Below are 20,346 nucleotides of genomic sequence, written 5' to 3'. Positions count from 1 at the left end.
CTAAACAAGGTAAAATTTTGTGCCTGTAAAAAGAGTGCACTTAAGAGTTTTACGGTAGTAAAAATTCGTTGCCCACAATCAAAGTGTACGTTGGATTCATCTCAGGATTTATCGCCTGGTTTATTCTGTGTTTTAGGAAAAGATGGTAAGATTGTAATTAGAACTATAATCAGTAATATACAGGCGAGCAAGCAAAAGTTGTCCATTATTCGTGAACACCATCGCACATGTAGTCACGTGTTTTATACCTTCTTTTTCTCTCTACCATAGTCTGGTTTGGAGACAGTTCCCGGACAGGTTGGGTTTATGGTTGTAGGCAGCGATGGCTCTGTGGTCACGGTGAGTGTAGATTTAAGATAAGATACTGGGCAGTCAGCTCAGCGGGTTTGCCCAGGGGGTGAAAACCCCCAAATGTTAAATCACGCACTATCAATATTATGAAAGGGCAAACTGGTTTGTTCTGTGGATACAGACAGAATATGAAACTTGTTTGATAGATGAGAATATAGAAGTGTTTGATACCAAGAACACGTATATGTACGGGATGCCATTACATCCTGATAAATTGTAATAATTGTTGAGAAAATGTCAAAAAGGATGGTATGTGTGAATTATTGTAACAGTTATGGTTGTTAGAAGCTGTTTAAAGAAGCATTGAAGGATGGATGTAAATGACTATCCAGCACTATAATTATTTCAAAGAAGACTAACTGCTTTAGTTGCTAAGGGTTGTTAGCCCAAATGTGAAATTCACCCTACAAGCCACAGTTAAACAGCTACAACTACAATACACAAAATAATATGTGCTTACAGGTTTTTGCAATTGAATTCGTCGCCTTTGCAATTGAATTCGTCCCGTTTGCAATTGAATTCGTCCCGTTTGCAATTGAATTCGTCGGTTTTGCAATTGAATTCGTCGGTTTTGCAATAGAATTCGTCGCGTTTGCATTACAATTCGTCATAAGCAAAACGGCTCCAAGAAACCGACCCGTTCATTAATAGATGAACTATTTATGCCTTTGAGAGTTACACTTGAGACACTAGAAGGTAATTGAAGCTGGTAGTACGCGAAGCTGATAGCTGTCTGACAAGTTAATTAGCTTGCTCGAGAGTGGCGTAGTAGAGTTTGGAATGTTGCTGGAGAGGCTGTAGAGGAAGAATTATTGCCTTATAAAGAGTTGTTTACTACTGTTGTACTTGAACAAGTTCTTGTAGCAGCTGCTACATCATGTTTTCGTGTTTGCTCCAGCTGCCATTCTTGTTACGGACGAATTTAACTGCAAAAGCGACGAATTTAACTGCAAAAGCGACGAATTCAATTGCAAGAATTCAATTGCAAAATCGACGAATTCAATTGCAAAATCGACGAATTCAATTGCAAACGGGACGAATTCAATTGCAAAAGCGACGAACTCAATTGCAAACGGGACAAATTCAATTGCAAAGTCGCCGAATTCAATTGCAAAAACCTGTGAAAATATATTCATTCATTAACTTCACTGGTGGTTTTAGAGATACGAATAGAACATCCCATATTTTATATGTTCATAGTTCTCTAGTGTTCTGTAAAATGTACTCATGATGTAATGATGTCCCTTAAATATGCATGTTCTTAGATTTTTCTGAAGACCTCTATATGTAGTGTGATCCATTAGAACAGCTACGAAACTGAATGTTAGAATGTTTGAGTTGTTATTTGAAAGCCTCTTGTAAAACAAAATACTGTTTTGTTTATAAGTCATTCATGTTAGAATCTCTGAGATGTGGCTTTCAAACCTGCCAGATAAGCACCTGAAATGTTTATCCAGATATTGAATGGCTTATGAATGGGTTGTTAATAATGCATAAGATTTTGCCTGAACATTCACCACAAGTTTGCTATGTTTCCTTGTTGATGTGTCCAAGAAAAGCAGGGAGGCACATATACCATACAAAATGGATTGATAAACTTGTCGAATTTTTTACACAATTGCATGGTGACTACAATGCTAACAAACTGTGCATGCATGAAATACACATAATAGTTCTAAAGCTAGTGTTTTGTGGCAGTCCAGGTTTTCCTGTAGTCTTTCTTTTAGCAGTCATCATCAAATCTGCATTGAAGTTTGCATTTGCATTCATGTACGTTAAAGTAGTAGCGAAGAGGACATTTAATGAAACTTGGACAATAATAAACACACTTGCAGCTCCTGTTGTCCCATATATATCCATCTGGGCAGGATCCAGGAGCAGGGCACAGGCACTTGCAGCTGAGATGTTCTGTAAGCTCCATATATTGGATTCCTTTGAAGGAACAATGATTATCTATACACTGGAACACAAAAGCCCATCGGCGCACCACATGTGTACCTCCTGGTACACAGTTTTTGGGATATCCACAGACCAGTCCACCACATCGGCTGACTGTGATCGGTGGCCAGTAAAGGAATCCAGGCTTGAAATAAGCTCTCCTGAGAGGTCCACTATAGCAATTGGGCATGTTTTGTGGGCCAGCATTAGTAGCAACTAAAGCGTTGTACTCTAAGCTGGCCTTGGTATCGTCTACAGAAATAAAGGTCATCTTGACATTAATATTTAGAACTATAATTTTATCTTTCTACTTAGCAGTGTATCATGTAGTGAAGTATAAAATACTCTAGAAGGTTACATTGAAATTAATGGTGATATTTATGGTTTTGTGTACAGTGTATGTATGTACCGTGCACGTATTGCTAAAAGCTGTTATTTGAATATTTCTAGCTATACGGTAATTTCTTACCTATGTAGTAAGCTGCTTCCACTTCAGCTGCAGTAGTATCAGGTGAGCTGAGATCAATCTCTCTTCCTCCATGTACGCTCTCAACCTATTAAAGAAAGCATAACCTTTCAAACTGTACACTCGACTGTCCATTTTGCTTACAAAGAGAACGTAGCACACCACAGTGAACAGCAAACTTGGGAACATCATTTTCTTTACTTGCTAGTATTGACTTCACTTTCCTGTTTTGGTCAAATTGTGATCCTTTATACTTGTAGCTCCCCATCAGGGAGCCATGCAGGTTTATTGCCAAATGACTGACAACTTTTGTTGTTAGTGGGCAGTAATGTGAATTTGTGGGAGATGAATATTTACAAGGTCGGGATGTTTTGTCTGTTGTATCCTATGCGTGGGTACGTGTATTTTGGACAAAGTGTGCTTGCTTGCTCATGGTGGTATGTAACCGATGTACCCTAATATGTTTACCACGTGCAGAATAACCCTTTAATATTCCACAAATCTAAACATAAGCCACTTTCTAGTTATAAGCATTTCAACTAACATATATGCTACTGTAGTATATACCCCCCTGTGCCTTTGGCAATCTCCTTTAAGACTGATTGATCTTAATGTCACTCTGCTAATTGTAAATACATATACATTCTTATCACATACATATCTATTGTCAATCAGGTCTCATATGCCACTCCAACAGATTCTGGTACAACTATTCCACAGTTTCTTGCTATACAGTTTTCTTAAGTCATTCTTTCCAGGTACTTGTAATGCGAAATGATGTACTTTTCACATCTTACGCTGATTTTTGTTATATGCTATACAGTGCAGTAGAAATTTATGTGGACTTTGTAAATTAAACAGAGCCCGAGTACGTGTTGCCAAGTAACATGCTATTAGCATGGTGTAATATGGACGTGGGCCTTAAAGTTAAAAAGACACTCCACCTAGTAACATGCTGTTAGTAGAAATGTGCAATGTGAACGTGGGCCTTAAAATTAAATCCTCCCAACTATGTGTTGCCAAGTAACGTGGTCTTTGTGAATCTGACTTGTAGAAATTCTAATCAAAACATAGGATATCATGAACTAGTTGTGAACATTCATGAACCGAGTTGTATGCATATAGCTGCACAGCTATTTGTAAAGTTCATGAGCAGTTTGTGAATTCACCAGCTATTATATGACAAGTAAGCCTTCATGAAAGTTCGTGAAAAATTTAGAGCATTAAATTTTTTTATGCACTCTACTATGCCATAACTTCAGAATGAAATCACACCTCCACTATTATTAACTCTTGCTTCAAGTAAAAGCCATGTTCCTTTTTAGCAGTTAGACCTTTATTTTGGTACCATGTTTTAACAAGTTGCTTAGTGCATCAGGGAGTTAAAGACAGACATGATCAATTTTCTGTACAAAAATGGAAACCAAAGGTCAAATCTTGTGATGGCACTATATCTAAAACACACGGGGGAGGGAGGTCGTGGCACGTTTAAACCCACATGCACTATGAAGCACCAGTTTAAAATATTTTTATTAAACACAGTGATACTACCTGTTGGAAGTACCAGATCACACATCAATGATCCTATAATAATCATCTATAATCAGTGTTACTGTTGCGTGAAAACCGTGACTGCCATGCATCGTCATCACTATAAGCCCCGTTTCACCATAACGGCTGGGTTTTTTCAATCGAGAATCACACTGCATGTTACAAACAACAAATGAAGTAGAACCGAAATATGTATCACACCCCTTCATCTACTTTTTGTACAGAGACTATTGGCTCACGTGAAATTCTTTCAGTGTTTGTGCAATACTATGACGAGTTCACGTGGGCTTGTCCTACTCCCCCTGTAAAACACGTATCATAAGGAGTACCATTTGTGTGGAAAGTTTCATGGTTTTATGAAAAAGTGTACAGTATTGCCAATTTGTGAAGTATGTCTACAATCCACTGTACTATTGGAGGCATGGTGAGATTATTACAGACAATTCCCTTTGTTTTTAAATTTTATATCATAGACATTACACATGAAGCCATCTATGCATTCACTACCTATAAATCAATACCTTACACTAAAAGAAAAGGAACACAAAAGGTCAGTTCATGATGCATGTATGATACCAAATTACCCGGTCATTAGTAGAACAGTTTTTTCCCCAAAACTTATGTATCAGAAGCAAGCTTGTACGAATGTCTTATCAAATATATTTTTGTACAGACACTGTATCCTTGTATATTTCTGTGTGTTTATTTCAAGGACTGCTAAACGCTCACACATCGAATATTTTTTTGCCTTGAAACACTGTCAAGTATGATATCTATGTATTTTATCTGGGTGAATTTTCTACCAATAGAGAGCATATTATGATCGGACGTTTTGTCTGGCCAAAATGGAACATGCTCAGACAAACAACTATTTTGGTCAGAAAATGTCAGATGTCTAACCATTATTTCAAGCACTGTTTAGGACATCTTAAAAGGAGTATTAAGCATTACAGCAAGTCCTCCCTCCACACATGAGTGGCTGGTTCCGGTTTAGTATGTTCTTCACCAGCTGGATCATATCGCTAGTGTCGGTGAGTAGTGTTTGTTGATAGGTTAAGCTTCTTGCGAGAAACAGCTTCTTTGTTCACCCACCGTTTGTGATGGCATCTGGTTTCTTGCTACAACGAATTTCTGTCTCTTTACTGTTACGTTCTTCTTCTTCATCGTCATCAAGAATAGCTGAGAGAATGGTACAGGGTAGCATCTTCCATTCATTACTCTTGCAGAATATGCATATTATGCTTATATTAAAAAGTCATTGGGGTGTACCCTTTAACACTTTTTGGTGATGATGACATTATAACCAGTGCATTTTTGAAGGGGCAATATACAGCATTGGATACTCCCCTTAAAAGTATATTATGAACTCTACAGAGATAACAGTATAATGTAGTTTCATTGATTAATTATTTTTTGACATACTTATTGCATGGTGACTACAATGCTAACAAACTGCGTATACATCATTGAGCTAGTGTTCTGTGACAGTCCAGGCTTTCCTGTTGGAAGGTTACATCTGCATTTGCGTGTTTGTTGGTCTTATTAGTAGCCAATTGGACATGGTGCTTCCTTCTGTAGGGTAGGACAATGACAGGTTCATTATTTGTTGCACTTTTGAGTCATGGGTTCACTCAGAGCATTTGCAGCTGACATGTTCAAGAGGCCATTATACCACTCTCTTGCTTCTCTTGTAAGCTGCTCACTTGAGCTGCAGTAGTACAAGCTGAGTTGAGATATATACCTCCATGTACACTCTCAACCTACATATCAAAGAAAACACAACCTTTCAAACTGCACGTATACCCACTGTATGTGAGTGTCCATTTTGCCTACAAGGAGGATACAGCACATCAGCAAAGTTGAGAACATCACTTTCTCAGCTTGCCCTGATGTCACTTGGTGATTTTGCTGAAGTTGTATATGCTGTATTCTTTTATACTAGCTCCTTGTCTGGCCATTATGTAGTTTTTCCATATGACCAATAATTTGTGTTGCTAGCAGGTAGTAATTTGAATTAGTGGGTGATGAATATGAGATGTTGTGTCTGTTGTAAAACATGCTGCTCTGCTTTGTGTGTGTGTATGTGTTATTGTTGAGGCAGCATACAGTAGCTATGCAAGTGGCTAGAGCATTGGCCTGGTAATCGAAGGGTTCCAGGTTTGATTCCCAGTTATGCCAAATTGGTGTTCTTTGACCAAGAAACTTTACACACATTGCTCCAGTCTACCCAGCTGTATATTGGGGTTTTGATGGCCTGGGGAAACAGCCCACTCAGCTAGAACATCAATGGGTACCTGGTGTTTACTGGGGAAGCAAATGCTTAACTATCGTGTCTCATTTAGCAGTGTTGGGGGGTGGAATTTCAGGTTCCGCAACTTCTCTCCATGAGACCTGGACAGTCCTCCTGTGGGTTACTAGCCTGCCCAGGAAGATTTGCCTGCACAAGGCTCAAGTGTCTGAGTGGTACACAGGCATCCCAGTGCTGGTTCACTGGGCGGCAATAGCTGCGTTTCGCACGGCTGCTGTATACAGGCTTTGCTCTGTGTGTGCACATGTGCATGTACAACTCTTATTTTTGTATGGTACACTACTCTTTTGTTGATTCTTCAAAGTGCACAATTTAATTGCCTTAATTAAATTTACTGCTTAAATCCTGCAATCAACTCTTGAGTGTGTGTGTGTGTGTGAAATGTGTCTTTCAGCATTTAGACTATTTCTGTCCAATAGGTATTTGCAACAGGGTTACTGGGATCAAAACTAAATCAAGTAATATTTAAATTGTCAAACGGTCAAGGCTGTTTTTCTGGTGAAATCAAACATTCAAGATATATTTTTGTTGATCAAATCTCTTTGACCATAGTCCAAATTGTACTTCTGGGCTTGTGCTAGTGAATACCCTAGTATTGTGTAACGTGAACATGGGCCTCAGATGTTCTATATGTGTTAGCTCTCTGTGAAACTGACTTGTAGACATTCTGATCACATTATGGGATATTAGTTTAGGAAACAGATAACATTAGCCAAATCTTGCCATCAAAACAACCTGAAGCTTTATGTATTATTAAAGATTTATTGATAGAACTATTTTCTGACTGACAGACAGACTGACTGCTGAATGACTGACTGACTAACTGACATATTTAGTTTTGTTGTGTTGCAGTTGATGCAGTACGTGGATAAATAACAGAAATGTATGTTAGTTCTTTTTTTGACGTATTGTATGGTGACTACAATGCTAACAAACTGTGCATGCATGAAATACACATATTAGTTCTAAAGCTAGTGTTTTGTGGCAGTCCAGGTTTTCCTGTAGTCTCTCTTTTAGGAAGTTCCAGGAAGTCCAATAAAGGCACATGTCCATGTAGATATACTACACTTCTTTGGTGCAGTGCAGTCTGCATCACTGATACACTCACGGCATTCACAGGTGGAATGTTCAGTGAGCTTAATTAATCGAGTTTCAATGAAGTTGCATCGGCTGTGGTTACATTTGTATACATTAGTCCACTGGCTGAGCACACGTTTAGTACTGGCTACACAATACCCAGGACGGCAAATCAATCCATCACATTTTCTGATTCTGATTGCTGGCCAGTAGAAGAATCCAGGCGTGGAGTAAACTTTTTTGACAGGTCCTCTAGAACAATAAGTGTTTATACCACGCTCTTCCTTTACGTTAGTATTGTATATTGAACTGGCCTCGGAATTGCCTGTAAAACAGAGAGTGTATCGCAATCAATATTAATGATAGTGCTGACTAAAGTAGTACTCTCAGTATGTGTATGGCTTTTTTGTGATATATCATTTAGGGTGAGTGGTATTTGCTATTGTAGAATTTGTGGGCTAAAACATTTTATACAGTATATGGATGCATACATACTGTACCTAAAACTAAATCATTTAAAATGTGTACGCAAGTGATTTTACAAATTCATAGCTTTACATTTTTACTTAGAATATGCATACGCCTACAGTATGTGATGTCGTTATAAAACGCTAAGTTCCAGTTAACTTTAAAGAGATACACTAGGTAGTAATTTAACCAATGTATTGTGCATGGAATTGATTATGTACATATTTCTACGTATCTCTTACTTATCTTGTAAGCTGCTGCCGCTTGAGCTGCAGTAGTATGAGGTGAGCTGAGATCTATTCCTCCATGTACTCTCTCCATCTGTCAAGAAAACATGACCTTTCAAACTGCACATATCGTGAGTGTCCATTTTACTTACAAGGAGAATACAACACATCTCGGTGAACAGCAAACTTGAGAACGTCATTTTCTCAGCGTGCTCGTGTAGCGGCTTTACTTTCCTGTTTTGGCCGAGTCTTGTTATTTTATACTAGCTCCCCATCAGGGAGCCGTACAGGTTTTATTGCCAAATGACTGACAACTTGTGTTGTTAGTGGGCAGTAATGTGAATTAGTGGGAGATGAATATTTACAAGGTCAGGATGTTTTGTCTATTGTACCCTACATGTAGATGTGTTATTTTGGACACTAGTGCTGAATGAAGTGTGCTTGTGTGTGGGCCTCGTAGTGGCATATAACTGGTGTACCCAAATTTGTTTACCTCATACTTTGATATAAACCACATTCCACAAAACCTAAACTATAAGCATCTCAACTGACTTACATGATTACTGTAATATTTACCTTAGGCAGTCTTCTTTAAGATTGATCTTAAAGCCACTCTTCTAATTTTAAATACATGCGCTTATGTCACTCCTACAAATACTATTCCACTGTTTCTTGCCATGCAGTTTCTTAATAAAGTCATTTTTTAATGAGATATTTGTAATAGAAAAGTGTCGGACTTGCAGTTTGATAAACAAGAGTGTGTGTATGAAATGTTTCGCATGTTAGATTGATTTTGATTTTTTGTTCAATGCGATACAGTGTAGTAGTAGTAAGTGTAATATGAATGTGGGCTTTGAAATTAAACAGACGTATGTGTTACCAATTAACATGCTCTTTGACGATGCTATAGAAATGTGTAATGTGAATGTGGGTCTTGAAGAGTTATTAATTAAACAGTTGTTCCACCCTAGTATGTGTTGCTAAGTGACATGGTCTCTGTGAATCTGACTTGTATAAATTCTAATAAAATTACAGGATACGCATATCAGTTTAGAAAGCACGCTGGAGGTGGGTAACTTACAATCAAATGTACAGTGACAAGAATGGTTGACTATTTAGAAAACCTAGTGGATGTTCTGTGTCTGTATGCTGCTAAAGACTGCATTTTTATTTTAGAAAATGCACATATACACTTGTTTAGGGTATCAGGATTTTAAATAGTACTCTATTTACTGTTTACGCAGAGCAGAAATTTAGAACTCTGTTTGTGGTGGTTATTACTGTTTTAATTCATCAATACGTGTGCAGATACCCTGTATGTACAGAGCAGTGTAGTGAATTGGTTATCTGCAATATTGTTGATATTACTGATACAGCCTGTATCTGTACTTGCACTGTATGTACTGTCAAAGAGTTCATATTATAAAATAGTTAGCATGTGACTCTTGGTACTGTACAGAAAAGTAACTACATATAACTGATCGTTATTGTGGCCTAACATTGTTGTTGTCCCTGTCATGTTATTGTGACCATATTAAGACTCAAAATCACAATGTTCATGGAGTGTTGGTTAGGTATGGACAACCAAGCCCGAACATGTCTTCATGAGATGCTTCTAATAAATAATTCTTTTGAAAAAAAATTAGATTGATGGAATTGTTCTATTTAAAAAAAAAATTACTGACTGTATTTTGCGTACTTTTGCCCTATCACAGTTTGTACACTCATGCATCACCTTTGTCCTCCCAGTGTAAGGTGTTAATCAGTACATCAATGGCTTTGTGATGGACCAACTAGGCCAATTGTCTTTTTTTGTATTTTGAGCTGGCCTTGGAATAGCCTCAAAGCTAGGCAGTGTTGACAACAATCATTAATCTGTTGATGATACCAACACATTCCAGCATGTTCCTGCTGCTTCTTTCCCATCTGGGGGAGCAAGCACTTGTCTGGGCACAAGGTTATTGTCTGTGAGTAAAACCTTGTACACTCCCAACCTATCTAAAATGTAACCTTTCAAACTGCACATCACAATGAGCAGCAAACTGGATACGTACATATGTATGTACATTAGTATGGAAGGATCATTGATTTGCAAAAATACTTACCTTCGTGACACCTTGGCAGTATAAAAGTCGAGCTCAAGCATGCATACAAGGCAGCCTGATACAAGATTTGAAGAAAAAAAATTAATGGAGCTACTGTAACTAACTACGTACAGTGTACGTAACTTACAGGGACTTGAGCATGATGCACACATCATGGACTGACTTTTCTCCTCCTTCATGTGCCACTTTTTTTATTGCTTTTATAGCTGGAAATTTGCAGGTAGAGTGTCAATGGCTTCGTGTGTTGTCTATCACATAAAGATGAAATGAGAATCAAGGAAATACAGCAACTTGTGGTTACAGCCTAATGCTGTTCAATATTCCATAAGCTTTTCAAATACTTGTGCATTATGTATCCAAACATGACATTTATTTCAGGCTTGAAGCCTTAATTTAAAGGGTCTTAATATGCAGCATTGGCTAGTTTGTAAATCACCACCCGATTAGCCAGACATTCTAACAAATGGCTACATGGTCTTACTAATATTGTAGATATGTACTGTATAAATGATTTTTTTGACGTATTGTATGGTGACTACAATGCTAACAAACTGTGCATGCATGAAATACACATATTAGTTCTAAAGCTAGTGTTTTGTGGCAGTCCAGGTTTTCCTGTAGTCTTTCTTTTAGGGAATTCCAGGAACTCCAGTTCGGAGAATAGGTCTGCATCTGCATGTTCGTTGGTCCCATCGGTAGCCAACTCGGCATGATACTCCATCGTGTTCAGCAGTAGGGCACCGGCAGGTCCATGTGGATCTGTTGCACTTCTTTGGTGCAGTACAATCAGAGTCACGGCTACACTCACGACATTGGCAGCTGACATGTTCAAAAAGCCATAAATATTGAGCTCCAATGGAGTAGCATGTGTTGGTACACCTATACACAACAGCCCATCGGCGTACCAATTGTCTACGACTGGCTACACATTTCCCAGGATGTCTGTAGAACAGTCCGTTACATTGTTTGATTCTGATCAGTGGCCAGTAGAAATAACTGGGTGTGGAATAAACTCTTCTGAAAGGTCCACTGGAACAATAAGCCCTTGGACCAACTGGGCCAGTTGGGCCTCTACCACCAATAACAAACCTTCTGTATTCTGAACTGGCCTTGGAATTGCCTATAGAACCAAAAGTTAACATTATTATTGTATGTGGCAACTTTGCCCAGTATCAGCCTATCGTGGTGATTTTATAGGAATGGCATTTTAGATTCCACTTTTAATTAAATATGGCTTGCGAAAATAGATTTAGCTTCAATGTGTGAGACGTCAATCCTTTTAGTGTTTGTGGTCAGAGTAGTACATTCATATGTACATCCTGTACGTATGTAAGATTACTAAGTGCCTTAATTTCACTGCTAACTTACAGCTAACCTGAAATCCTTTAGTAGAAATTTATCATACGTAGACTTTATTACGTATGTACACCCTGTATGTATATATATTTCTATCGCTGCCTTACTTATCTTGTAAACTGCTTCCACTTGAGCTGCAGTAGTACGAGGTGAGCTGAGATCTATTCCTCCATGTACATTCCCAACCTATCAAAGATAATGTAACCTTTCAAACTGCACATATATGTGCACTCATTTTCCTTACAAGCAGGACACTGCACATCACAGTGAGCAGCAAACCGGAGAGCATCATTTCCTCTACTTGTTCTGATGTCACGTGCCGAGTTTGGTTGAGTTATTTTCTTTTATACTGGTTCCCTATCCAGCGTCATGTGGTTTTTGTCATACAACTGAGTGTTACTGGTGGGCAGTAATTTAAATTAGTGGGTAATTAATATTGAGAAGGTGGGATGTTTTGGTTATTGTGCGTGAACATATTTCCCTGTGTACATGTACTACATGTACAGTGTGTTTAACAGTGTTATGTTCTTACGGTACTGACAGAAGTGTGCTTGTTGGGAACAATCATCACCATATCCCTATGCTTACCCAAACATGCATTCTGCAAAATCTTCAACTACGTAGATGGTACGCCACAGTTTTAATTGACCCAACTGACTATCTGTAAATTGTTATATTTAATTTGGCAATCTTAAAGATTGATATACTGCTTCACTGGTGGGTAAGTGTATTCACATATGTGTCCTCAATCGGTTGTCCTTTGATGTTGCATAATTTGATGTACAATGCTTGATGAAATACATGTATGTATGTACAGTACGTAGTACCATTGGTGCTCTGAAGTGTAAGGAAATTAATTTGAGAAGGGATCATAAGAAACATGTAAAAAAGCAATGAATAAAGGGAGGTAATCTACACTTGCAGCTCTATACTAGTGGACATTTAATTCCCACAGTACAACCTGCTATTAGTATAGCCATGGGAATTATATGTCTACTAGTACAGCTGCATATGTAGATGACCTTTGTTTCATTGTTTTTCATTACTATGATGCCTATGGTAAATATAATTTTGTTTCCTTACATTGTTTGTTTGCCTTTTTGTAACACAATTTATGACTGGTGAACCAACGCATACCAACCAACGCATACCTCACCAAAGGAAAAACAATGGAACCGTACATTCCTCCCCTGCATGTGTTACCAAGTAGTCTGATAATCTGACTTGTACAATTCTCAGCACAATACAGCAGGATATATTATATGTTAGTTTAGGAAACAGATAGGGGGTGGATAAATTATAATTGAATATACAATGACAGGAATTGTGATTGTTTAGAAAACCAAGTGGGTGTCCTTTGTCTTAATACTATTAATTTTTTATTTGTGAGAAGAGATACGTACATAGTACGTATACGGTACCGCTCAAACGTAACATGTATGAGATGAAAATTCACGAAGGAAACGGGTGCCACGCCCTTTAATTAGTGAGTTTTTTAATCACTCACAATCGAGTGGTACGAGAAAGTGCAATGCTATGTTTGAGCAGTACCATATATTGTAAAATTCTGGTAATCCAGAGTAGCAATGTAGAGCTCACTTGTTTTTTATTTGTGTAGTAGTACAATTTTATTAATACAGTATGTGTGCTGTATGTACTGTATATGTGTACACACCTTATTGGGATAGCTCTATCTGAAGCATTGTGTAGAGTACATACGTACATGTACAGTATAATTACCGGTATTGGGATCGTTACTTTTAAAAGTAATATATTACTTATTACTTGCTACTACAGTGTAAAGTAACACGTTATAATTACATAGTAAACAGTGGCGGATCTGAAAATTAATTTTAGTGGTATTTAAAGACAATCATACAGTGCCTCCAAAAATAATTTTTTTGAAAGCTTGAGATTGGATTTCAGGTTTTGGTTAACAATCACACTAGATCCAATATTCTAATACTGTGGAGTAAACAAATGACTGATTGTAGCCTTGACTGCTCTATTAGAGTATTGCAATCATTGTTAATGTAGTTGAAGATAAAGTGCTGGTGAGGCTTTAGTAGCTATAGTAGATGTTAGTTATAGATGTAGTCGTTTGTTATAGTATATACTGTAGCTATGCTATGATGTGTTTAACATGGTGGTCATACAATGCATAGTTTAGCCTGTAGCCTTGTCAGGTAGTCAGGCAGCAGGTAGGCACAGACTAAAATTGGGTTTGGGCTTTTACCTGGTGTAAGTGCCACTAAGGCTTGGTGCCTATCATTGCGTAAAACATTTTCTATATATAATGTTTTTATGGGCAGCGTTTTGGAAACATGTGTCAATTTAATGGGGGAATACCAACTATACAGTACTACCGTGCTGTTACTACTGTATGATTTATGTTAAAACCTCTGAGAGGTGGCTACAAACTAGTCAGTGCTGCATGTTAAGATCTTTAAAAAGGCTCAAGCTTGTGATAAATGTAGTATCTGGATATTTGATAAGTTTACAGAGTACTGTAATATTGAAAGGCATTAGAGTTTGGTTGAGTTTTATCACAATTGCCCTACTTCGATACGTACAAGAAAAGCATCTAGACTTAAATAGATTGTTTTTTGTTGTTTTTTTTTGACACAATTGCTTGGTGACTACAATTCTAACAAATTGTGCATTCATGTAATACACGTGTTCCTAGTAACAGTTCTAAAACTAGTGTTTTGTGGCAGTCTGGGTTTTCCTGTAGTCTTTCTTTTAGGGCATTCCAGGAGGTCCAATTGGAAGATTACGTCTGCACTTACATGTTCGTCGGTCATATCGGTAGCCAACTGGACATGGTGAACCCTTCTGTAGAGGACAATGACAAGTCCATAATCTACTGCACTTCTTTAGTGAGGAACAGTCTGAGTCACGGGTACATTCACGACATTGGCAGGGTACATTCACGACTTTGGCAGCTGACATGTTCAAGAAGCCAGTAAAATTGAGTGGCAATGAATTCACATCGGTGGTGGGCACACCTGTATACATTAGTCCATTGGCCAGCCAGATGTGTCCTACTGGCTACACATTTCGCAGGACGACTACAGATCAGTCCATCACATTGTCTGATTCTGATTGGTGGCCAGTAGAAGTATCCAGGCCTGGAATAATCTTTTCTGACAGGTCCTCTGGAGCAATCGGTTCCTGGGCCACGGTCTCCCTTAGTTTTAGTGTTATATGCTGAGCTAGCCTTGGAATTGCCTATAGAATAGAGTATGTCACAATTAACATTATAAGTGTGTTGCTATCTCCGTTTATTGACTTTTAAACAGTGTGTATTTCTTAGGTTGAATAAATTATGCCAGAAATTCGTAGTCTAATATTTTTTTGCTATGCATATGTATATATATGTATGTGTACGTACCTGAAAGTTATGTCTAAAATTTGAAAATAGTGATATTTGTGGTTTTGAATATTTTTACATACAGTATACTTACATGGTTATGAATATAAGATTACTAAAGCTTTATTTCATTGCTAACTTCCAGCAAGCCTAATAATTGCAGAGTCCTTCTGCAAAAGTTTGGCAACGTGTGTAATACTATATATGTGCTTATGTATCAAGTATGAATGGTTATATTTTTATCTCAAGTATGAATGGTTATATTTTTATATTTTTATCTCTTATCTTGTAAGCTGCTTTCACTTGAGTTGCAGTAGTATGAGTTGAGCTGAGATCTATTCCTCCATGCACACTCTCAACCTATCAAAGAAAAATGCAATTTTTCGAAGGTGTGTGAGTGTCCATTTTACTTACAAGGAAAACGCAACAGGTCACAGTGAACAGCAAACTGGAGAGCATCATTTTCTTGGCTTGCTTTATGATTTCACTTGCTCACTTTGGTTGAATCCTACTCTTTTTATACTAGTTCCCTATCTGGCCGTCATGTACTGTAGTTGTTATTGTCAATAGTTTATGTTGTGTTGGTTGTAGATATTCCTCAGCTAAACAGTAAACAGCTTTCTGCACCTATTTCTTTATCTTTCAAGGCGTCTCATAACATCTAAGATACAGCACTTCAAAATTGTGGTCATACATTTCCTATTATAAAGTTTACATGTCTCTTCCAAAGTGTTTGGTGCTATACTGACCAAGTCTGCTCTTTGCACTTTCACAGTCATCACCATTTGTCTAGGTTGCATTTATATAAAAAATATCTACTTACTAGGTACATATCAGGTCAACGTGGACATACCGTTTTGTTTGTGTAACTAGTCTATTACCATGGGAACAGAAATGCTCTTGATTTCTCATTTTAATTTGATTTATACTCACTGTGACATGGACTTGTAGAAATGAGGATATATTATAACTATGCATTAGTTTAGGAAACAGTAGATAGTTGTGGGTATACAACAACAAGAATAGTGAATGTTTAAAAAACCAAGTGGATGTCCTTTATCCTGTACGACACCGCCGATGTCTGAACTGTTAATTTGTAATTAGCTAATATGTAGAGTTTGTTAATTTTTGTAGTGGGTTGCTAAGGAACAGTAAAACAGAACTTTTTTCTTGGTTGCTTATACACAAATAGTAGGCGATAGTTTATTAGTATGTACTTGCAGTTTTAAGCAATTGCCTGTATGCCAACTGTACTTGAACTATGTGGCTATTTACAGGTGCTACAGGAGACCAATGTAACAGTAGATGGAGCTAACGGTGGCTATTTGACACAATTTGGAACTGCTGTATTGCAGAAATTTAAGATTAAGGGTACCAGTTAACTTCATTGCATATTGGCTTTTAATACTACATGATTATGTTGGCTGACATTCTTTTAACAATGTACATTCTGTTTCATGGACTGTATCATGAAGAGTGCACCAGGAATTGAAGTTCCTCCCAATAACCCTCTTTGCTTTACTGCTTGTATGAATCGTTTAGTGGGTGTACTCACTATTAATTGTCTAACTGTTTTCTTACTTGTTGGAAGGGGTTACTGAGCTACAGTGTGCATATCCATCAGCTGAGAATTAATGGACCAATTCTGCTGTGCATATTCAAAAGTACATTCTGAGTTGCTTCTTGACAATCATGTGTTTGCAACACTATAAACTTTGCTCTGATATACACAGTATAGTAGTATCAGTTTGTACACAGTTACATATCAGTTGAACCCACATACATGGCTGAGTACACATTGTCCAGAATGCCTGCAGACCAATCCATCATACTACCTTGTAGCTACTGATCATAAGCCATTAAAAATATCCAGACCTGGAGTAAACTCTTTTGAAAGGTCCATTGGCATGTGCTCTGAGGTAGTTGTACTGTGTGCTGAGCTGGCTAACTGTCTTTGGAATTACGAGTTCTAAATCTCTACATTTTAAACTAATTTTAAAGCAATACTTTGTGTATTTAGTACAGTGTGTACCTATAGAAAACTATGATTTGAATACTATATGCTGAATCGTTCGTATGTGTGTACTTAGATGAATTCATAATGACACCAACTTACAATGAGTAGTGCAAATGATACAATTTTTGTGTGTATTTGATAGACGTACATACATACACAGGTACATACATACGTGTGTACAGTTGTGATTATAGTGAATGTGTATATGTTCAGTTCATTGTTTCAATGTAAATGGTTGTGGCTTAAGGGTATCCAATACGACAGTATTTAGAGGAATAAGCACATGTACACTTGCAGCAGTTGTGTTGTTCGTAACATAAATGCTTGTAGCCGATCCTGCTGCAGTAGTAGCCTAATGTCGGACTTGAGTAACACTGCCACACGTAACGGTAGAGGCAAGGTGTATCACAACAAGATGATCGACATCGGTGGCCAAATATTGAACAGGGGCGGGCGCAAACTCATCTTGCAATTGGTGGCCAAATAGAAGTATCCATATACAAAGTGTACTCCCCAGAGTGGCCCATTTGGACAGAAGCCATATGGATATGGCCTGTAGTACCCAATAGAGCTTACGAACTTCAGATCAAAGTCATCTTCACCATCAGAGCTCAGTGACACATTGTAAAATCCAAATGCCATTTCTTCAGCTAGTGAAATGAAACACAACAGTACAATAAAACTGGCTAAGAGACCACCTGTTTATAGTGGCCATCTCTAGTAGCTCTCAAGCATTGCTATAGTGCATTATTAGTAAAACCATCTAGTCGTTGATACAACTAGCAAGGTGATACAACTAGCAAGGTGTTGTGCTGTGTGTTTGCTGGCTCACCAGGATACCAAGGATGATGAAAGCAATTTTGCCAATCTCCATCGAAATAACTGCAATTCAAATCAATTCAAATTTGCTGTTGCTTGATCTCTACGTGTTGGATCAACTAGGTGAACCTTTTTATAGCAAACTCTTTTCTTGTATAAGGAAAGGTACTGGTAGTCTTCATAGTTGATAAGTTTTCCTGTAACAACTTCCCAGACAAGCACTCCTTCATACTTGAGTATGGCAACAATAATTTGATTACATACCATACCAGTGTGGGTACCATCTTTGTGTTGCCATTCACAATTGCACTGTATATTAAAGAAACTTTACTTACATGTTGGCTACAAAACTAGTGTCTACCCATGATCCGAATTTGTAAAGAGAGTGTCTCATTAGCTATGTATGTACTGTGTACATGTATGCAGCATTGTATGCTAGTTGTGAGAAAGTGGTTCTTTTCTTGATAACCACTGCTCCGTTGTTGATAACGATTAATTGCATCCTACAAGTGATATGGCTTTTTGAAACCATTGTAAGATATCTTTAATATTCTAATGAGTCTGAGCTATTGTTCCATCTATCTACATTTGGTATTTAATCACATCATTTTTATACGAGCTTCCATTATTTATCAGCCACTACTGACCACGTTTTGGTTTCCTATTGTGCAGTCACTACGTAAGTTGTGTATTGGATGATTAGTACGAAACGATTCAGCAATTCGGCTAGCGGTCACTGAGAATTTGGTGGATAATAGGTTAAATGGTAAATATAAGTTTCAGTAAAGACACATACTGTACATATCTGCCTACACATATACAGGTAACAGATACTGTTTGCAAAGTACAACATGGATCAATACAATCTTGGCAAAACTGTGTCATCTGTGCAGACATACAGTATATGTGTAATAAGTACATTCAGGAGTAAATAAGCGATACAACAATAAATATGGCCACAGCAGTTTTATATTATTGTTATAGAATGTTACAAGTGAGTTCACTCTCATAAGGCTAGTGTCCACTGACATCAGAGAGTACAACTACTCTACTGCGTTTGGGGCACAGATCTGTACAGCCACAGATTTTGTCTCGGATCTCCTTCTTGTACAACCCAAAGGTTAGAGAGTGGCATAGACATTGGAAAAAGCGCAGTGGGACTAGTGCAAACTCGTAAACCAGAATGAGCGCCTTTGGAGAATGGTAGTAGGATGCAACTCCCAGCACGATAGCAAAAACCAGATTGAGTAACACATCAACCCCACCAACGATGAATACTGCAAGAGTTGGCTCTAGCTGCTCTCTCAGTATGTCCACTAACCTCCCTAATCTGACCACCTTCTCTTCTTCCGCAACACTTCTCCTGATGCCATGAATAAACCTGTTTGACCGGATCATCTTGTGGCGCAGGTAAAGACTGGATATACCAACCAATGAGGCAGATACAAACACAGGTGCTACTATGGCAACAAGAGATACCATACTGTGTTCATAGAACGTACAGACCCCCAATGATGGAATGTAGAGCAGGTCAGATTTCAACGAAATGATCAATGACAAGCCAATTCCTAACAGCCACAAGATAGTTAACAGTACAGTAATACGTTTGGTAGTCAGAATTCTCTTGTGGGTAAACGGAAATGCAACACAGACAAACCAAATAATCCCTAGTGGCAGAAACATTAGCCTACCTACCATAGTACTAACCACAAAGAAGGTTATCACTACTTTACAATTGATAATCGTATCAAGACCTACAAGATACATTATTATCAAAAAAACATCATTGAAGCAACGTACTACTACAAATCCAACATCACAACCAAGAAGATTGACAATCAGTAGGTTGTTTAAATCCCTCAATTCTTTGTTGCAGAGTATGACCAAGATGACCATCAAAATTGGAATGGTTGTAACAGGGACTGCCAACAACGAAAAAAACAGCTTCAGCAAAGTGGCATAAAGAGAATATGCTGTATCAAAGTAATCATCTACAGATGATCCATCGGTTATAGTTGTATTCAATTCCATCACACACAGATACGTGAGACACTACTTCTCCAACCAACTGTTGTTTCACACTACCACGATGTCACATGACTGATCAGTGATAAACAAATTTTCGTGATTAGCACAACTTTGACTCAATGCTAAAATTAACACGATGTGTTTTAACAAGAGAAAAATACACACAAGCATTACAACTACATATGCTTTGGTGCATAAGGATATAGATACGTCACTGTTGGGCATCTAAAGTTGCACAAGCATTTAGAAGTGTAAATTGGTA

The 20,346-nt window shown here is 37.8% G+C and overlaps 2 protein-coding genes across 2 annotated transcripts in view; one reads left to right on the top strand and one right to left on the bottom strand.

Moving 5' to 3' along the window:
- Nucleotides 1-18: 18 nt before the first annotated feature.
- Nucleotides 19-20,346, top strand: part of LOC136240680 (ragulator complex protein LAMTOR4-like) — a 41,723-nt gene continuing 21,395 nt past the window's right edge. Inside the window, exons 1-2 of the mRNA XM_066031703.1 lie at nt 19-145; nt 271-339. Of these exons, the coding sequence (XP_065887775.1) occupies nt 143-145; nt 271-339 (72 nt within the window). The 5' untranslated portion in view covers nt 19-142. The remainder of the gene's footprint in view (nt 146-270; nt 340-20,346) is intronic.
- Nucleotides 5,962-8,617, bottom strand: LOC136241216 (uncharacterized). The gene is made up of 4 exons (XM_066032400.1): nt 8,539-8,617; nt 8,402-8,480; nt 7,805-8,016; nt 5,962-6,066 (listed from the first exon to the last, which is right to left on the bottom strand). The coding sequence occupies exons 1-4, from the start codon at nt 8,584-8,586 to the stop codon at nt 5,962-5,964; spliced, it is 444 nt and encodes a 147-aa protein (XP_065888472.1). The 5' UTR covers nt 8,587-8,617.

Source organism: Dysidea avara, chromosome 12 (assembly GCF_963678975.1).
Source record: "Dysidea avara chromosome 12, odDysAvar1.4, whole genome shotgun sequence".
NCBI lineage: Eukaryota > Metazoa > Porifera > Demospongiae > Dictyoceratida > Dysideidae > Dysidea > Dysidea avara.
Note: the sequence above shows the minus strand (reverse complement) of the source record. Positions and strands in the feature narration are given on the sequence as shown.

Bases quoted from the DNA above. Each gene is read 5' to 3' on its own strand.
- LOC136241216 (XM_066032400.1), bottom strand. From the start codon at position 8,586: ATGACGTTCTCAAGTTTGCTGTTCACCGAGATGTGTTGTATTCTCCTT. The intron at 8,481-8,538 runs GTAAGTAAAATG...TTTTCTTGACAG, and splicing joins AGATGTGTTGTATTCTCCTT to ATGGAGAGAGTACATGGAGG. The intron at 8,017-8,401 runs GTAAGAGATACG...TCTGTTTTACAG, and splicing joins GGCAGCAGCTTACAAGATAA to GCAATTCCGAGGCCAGTTCA.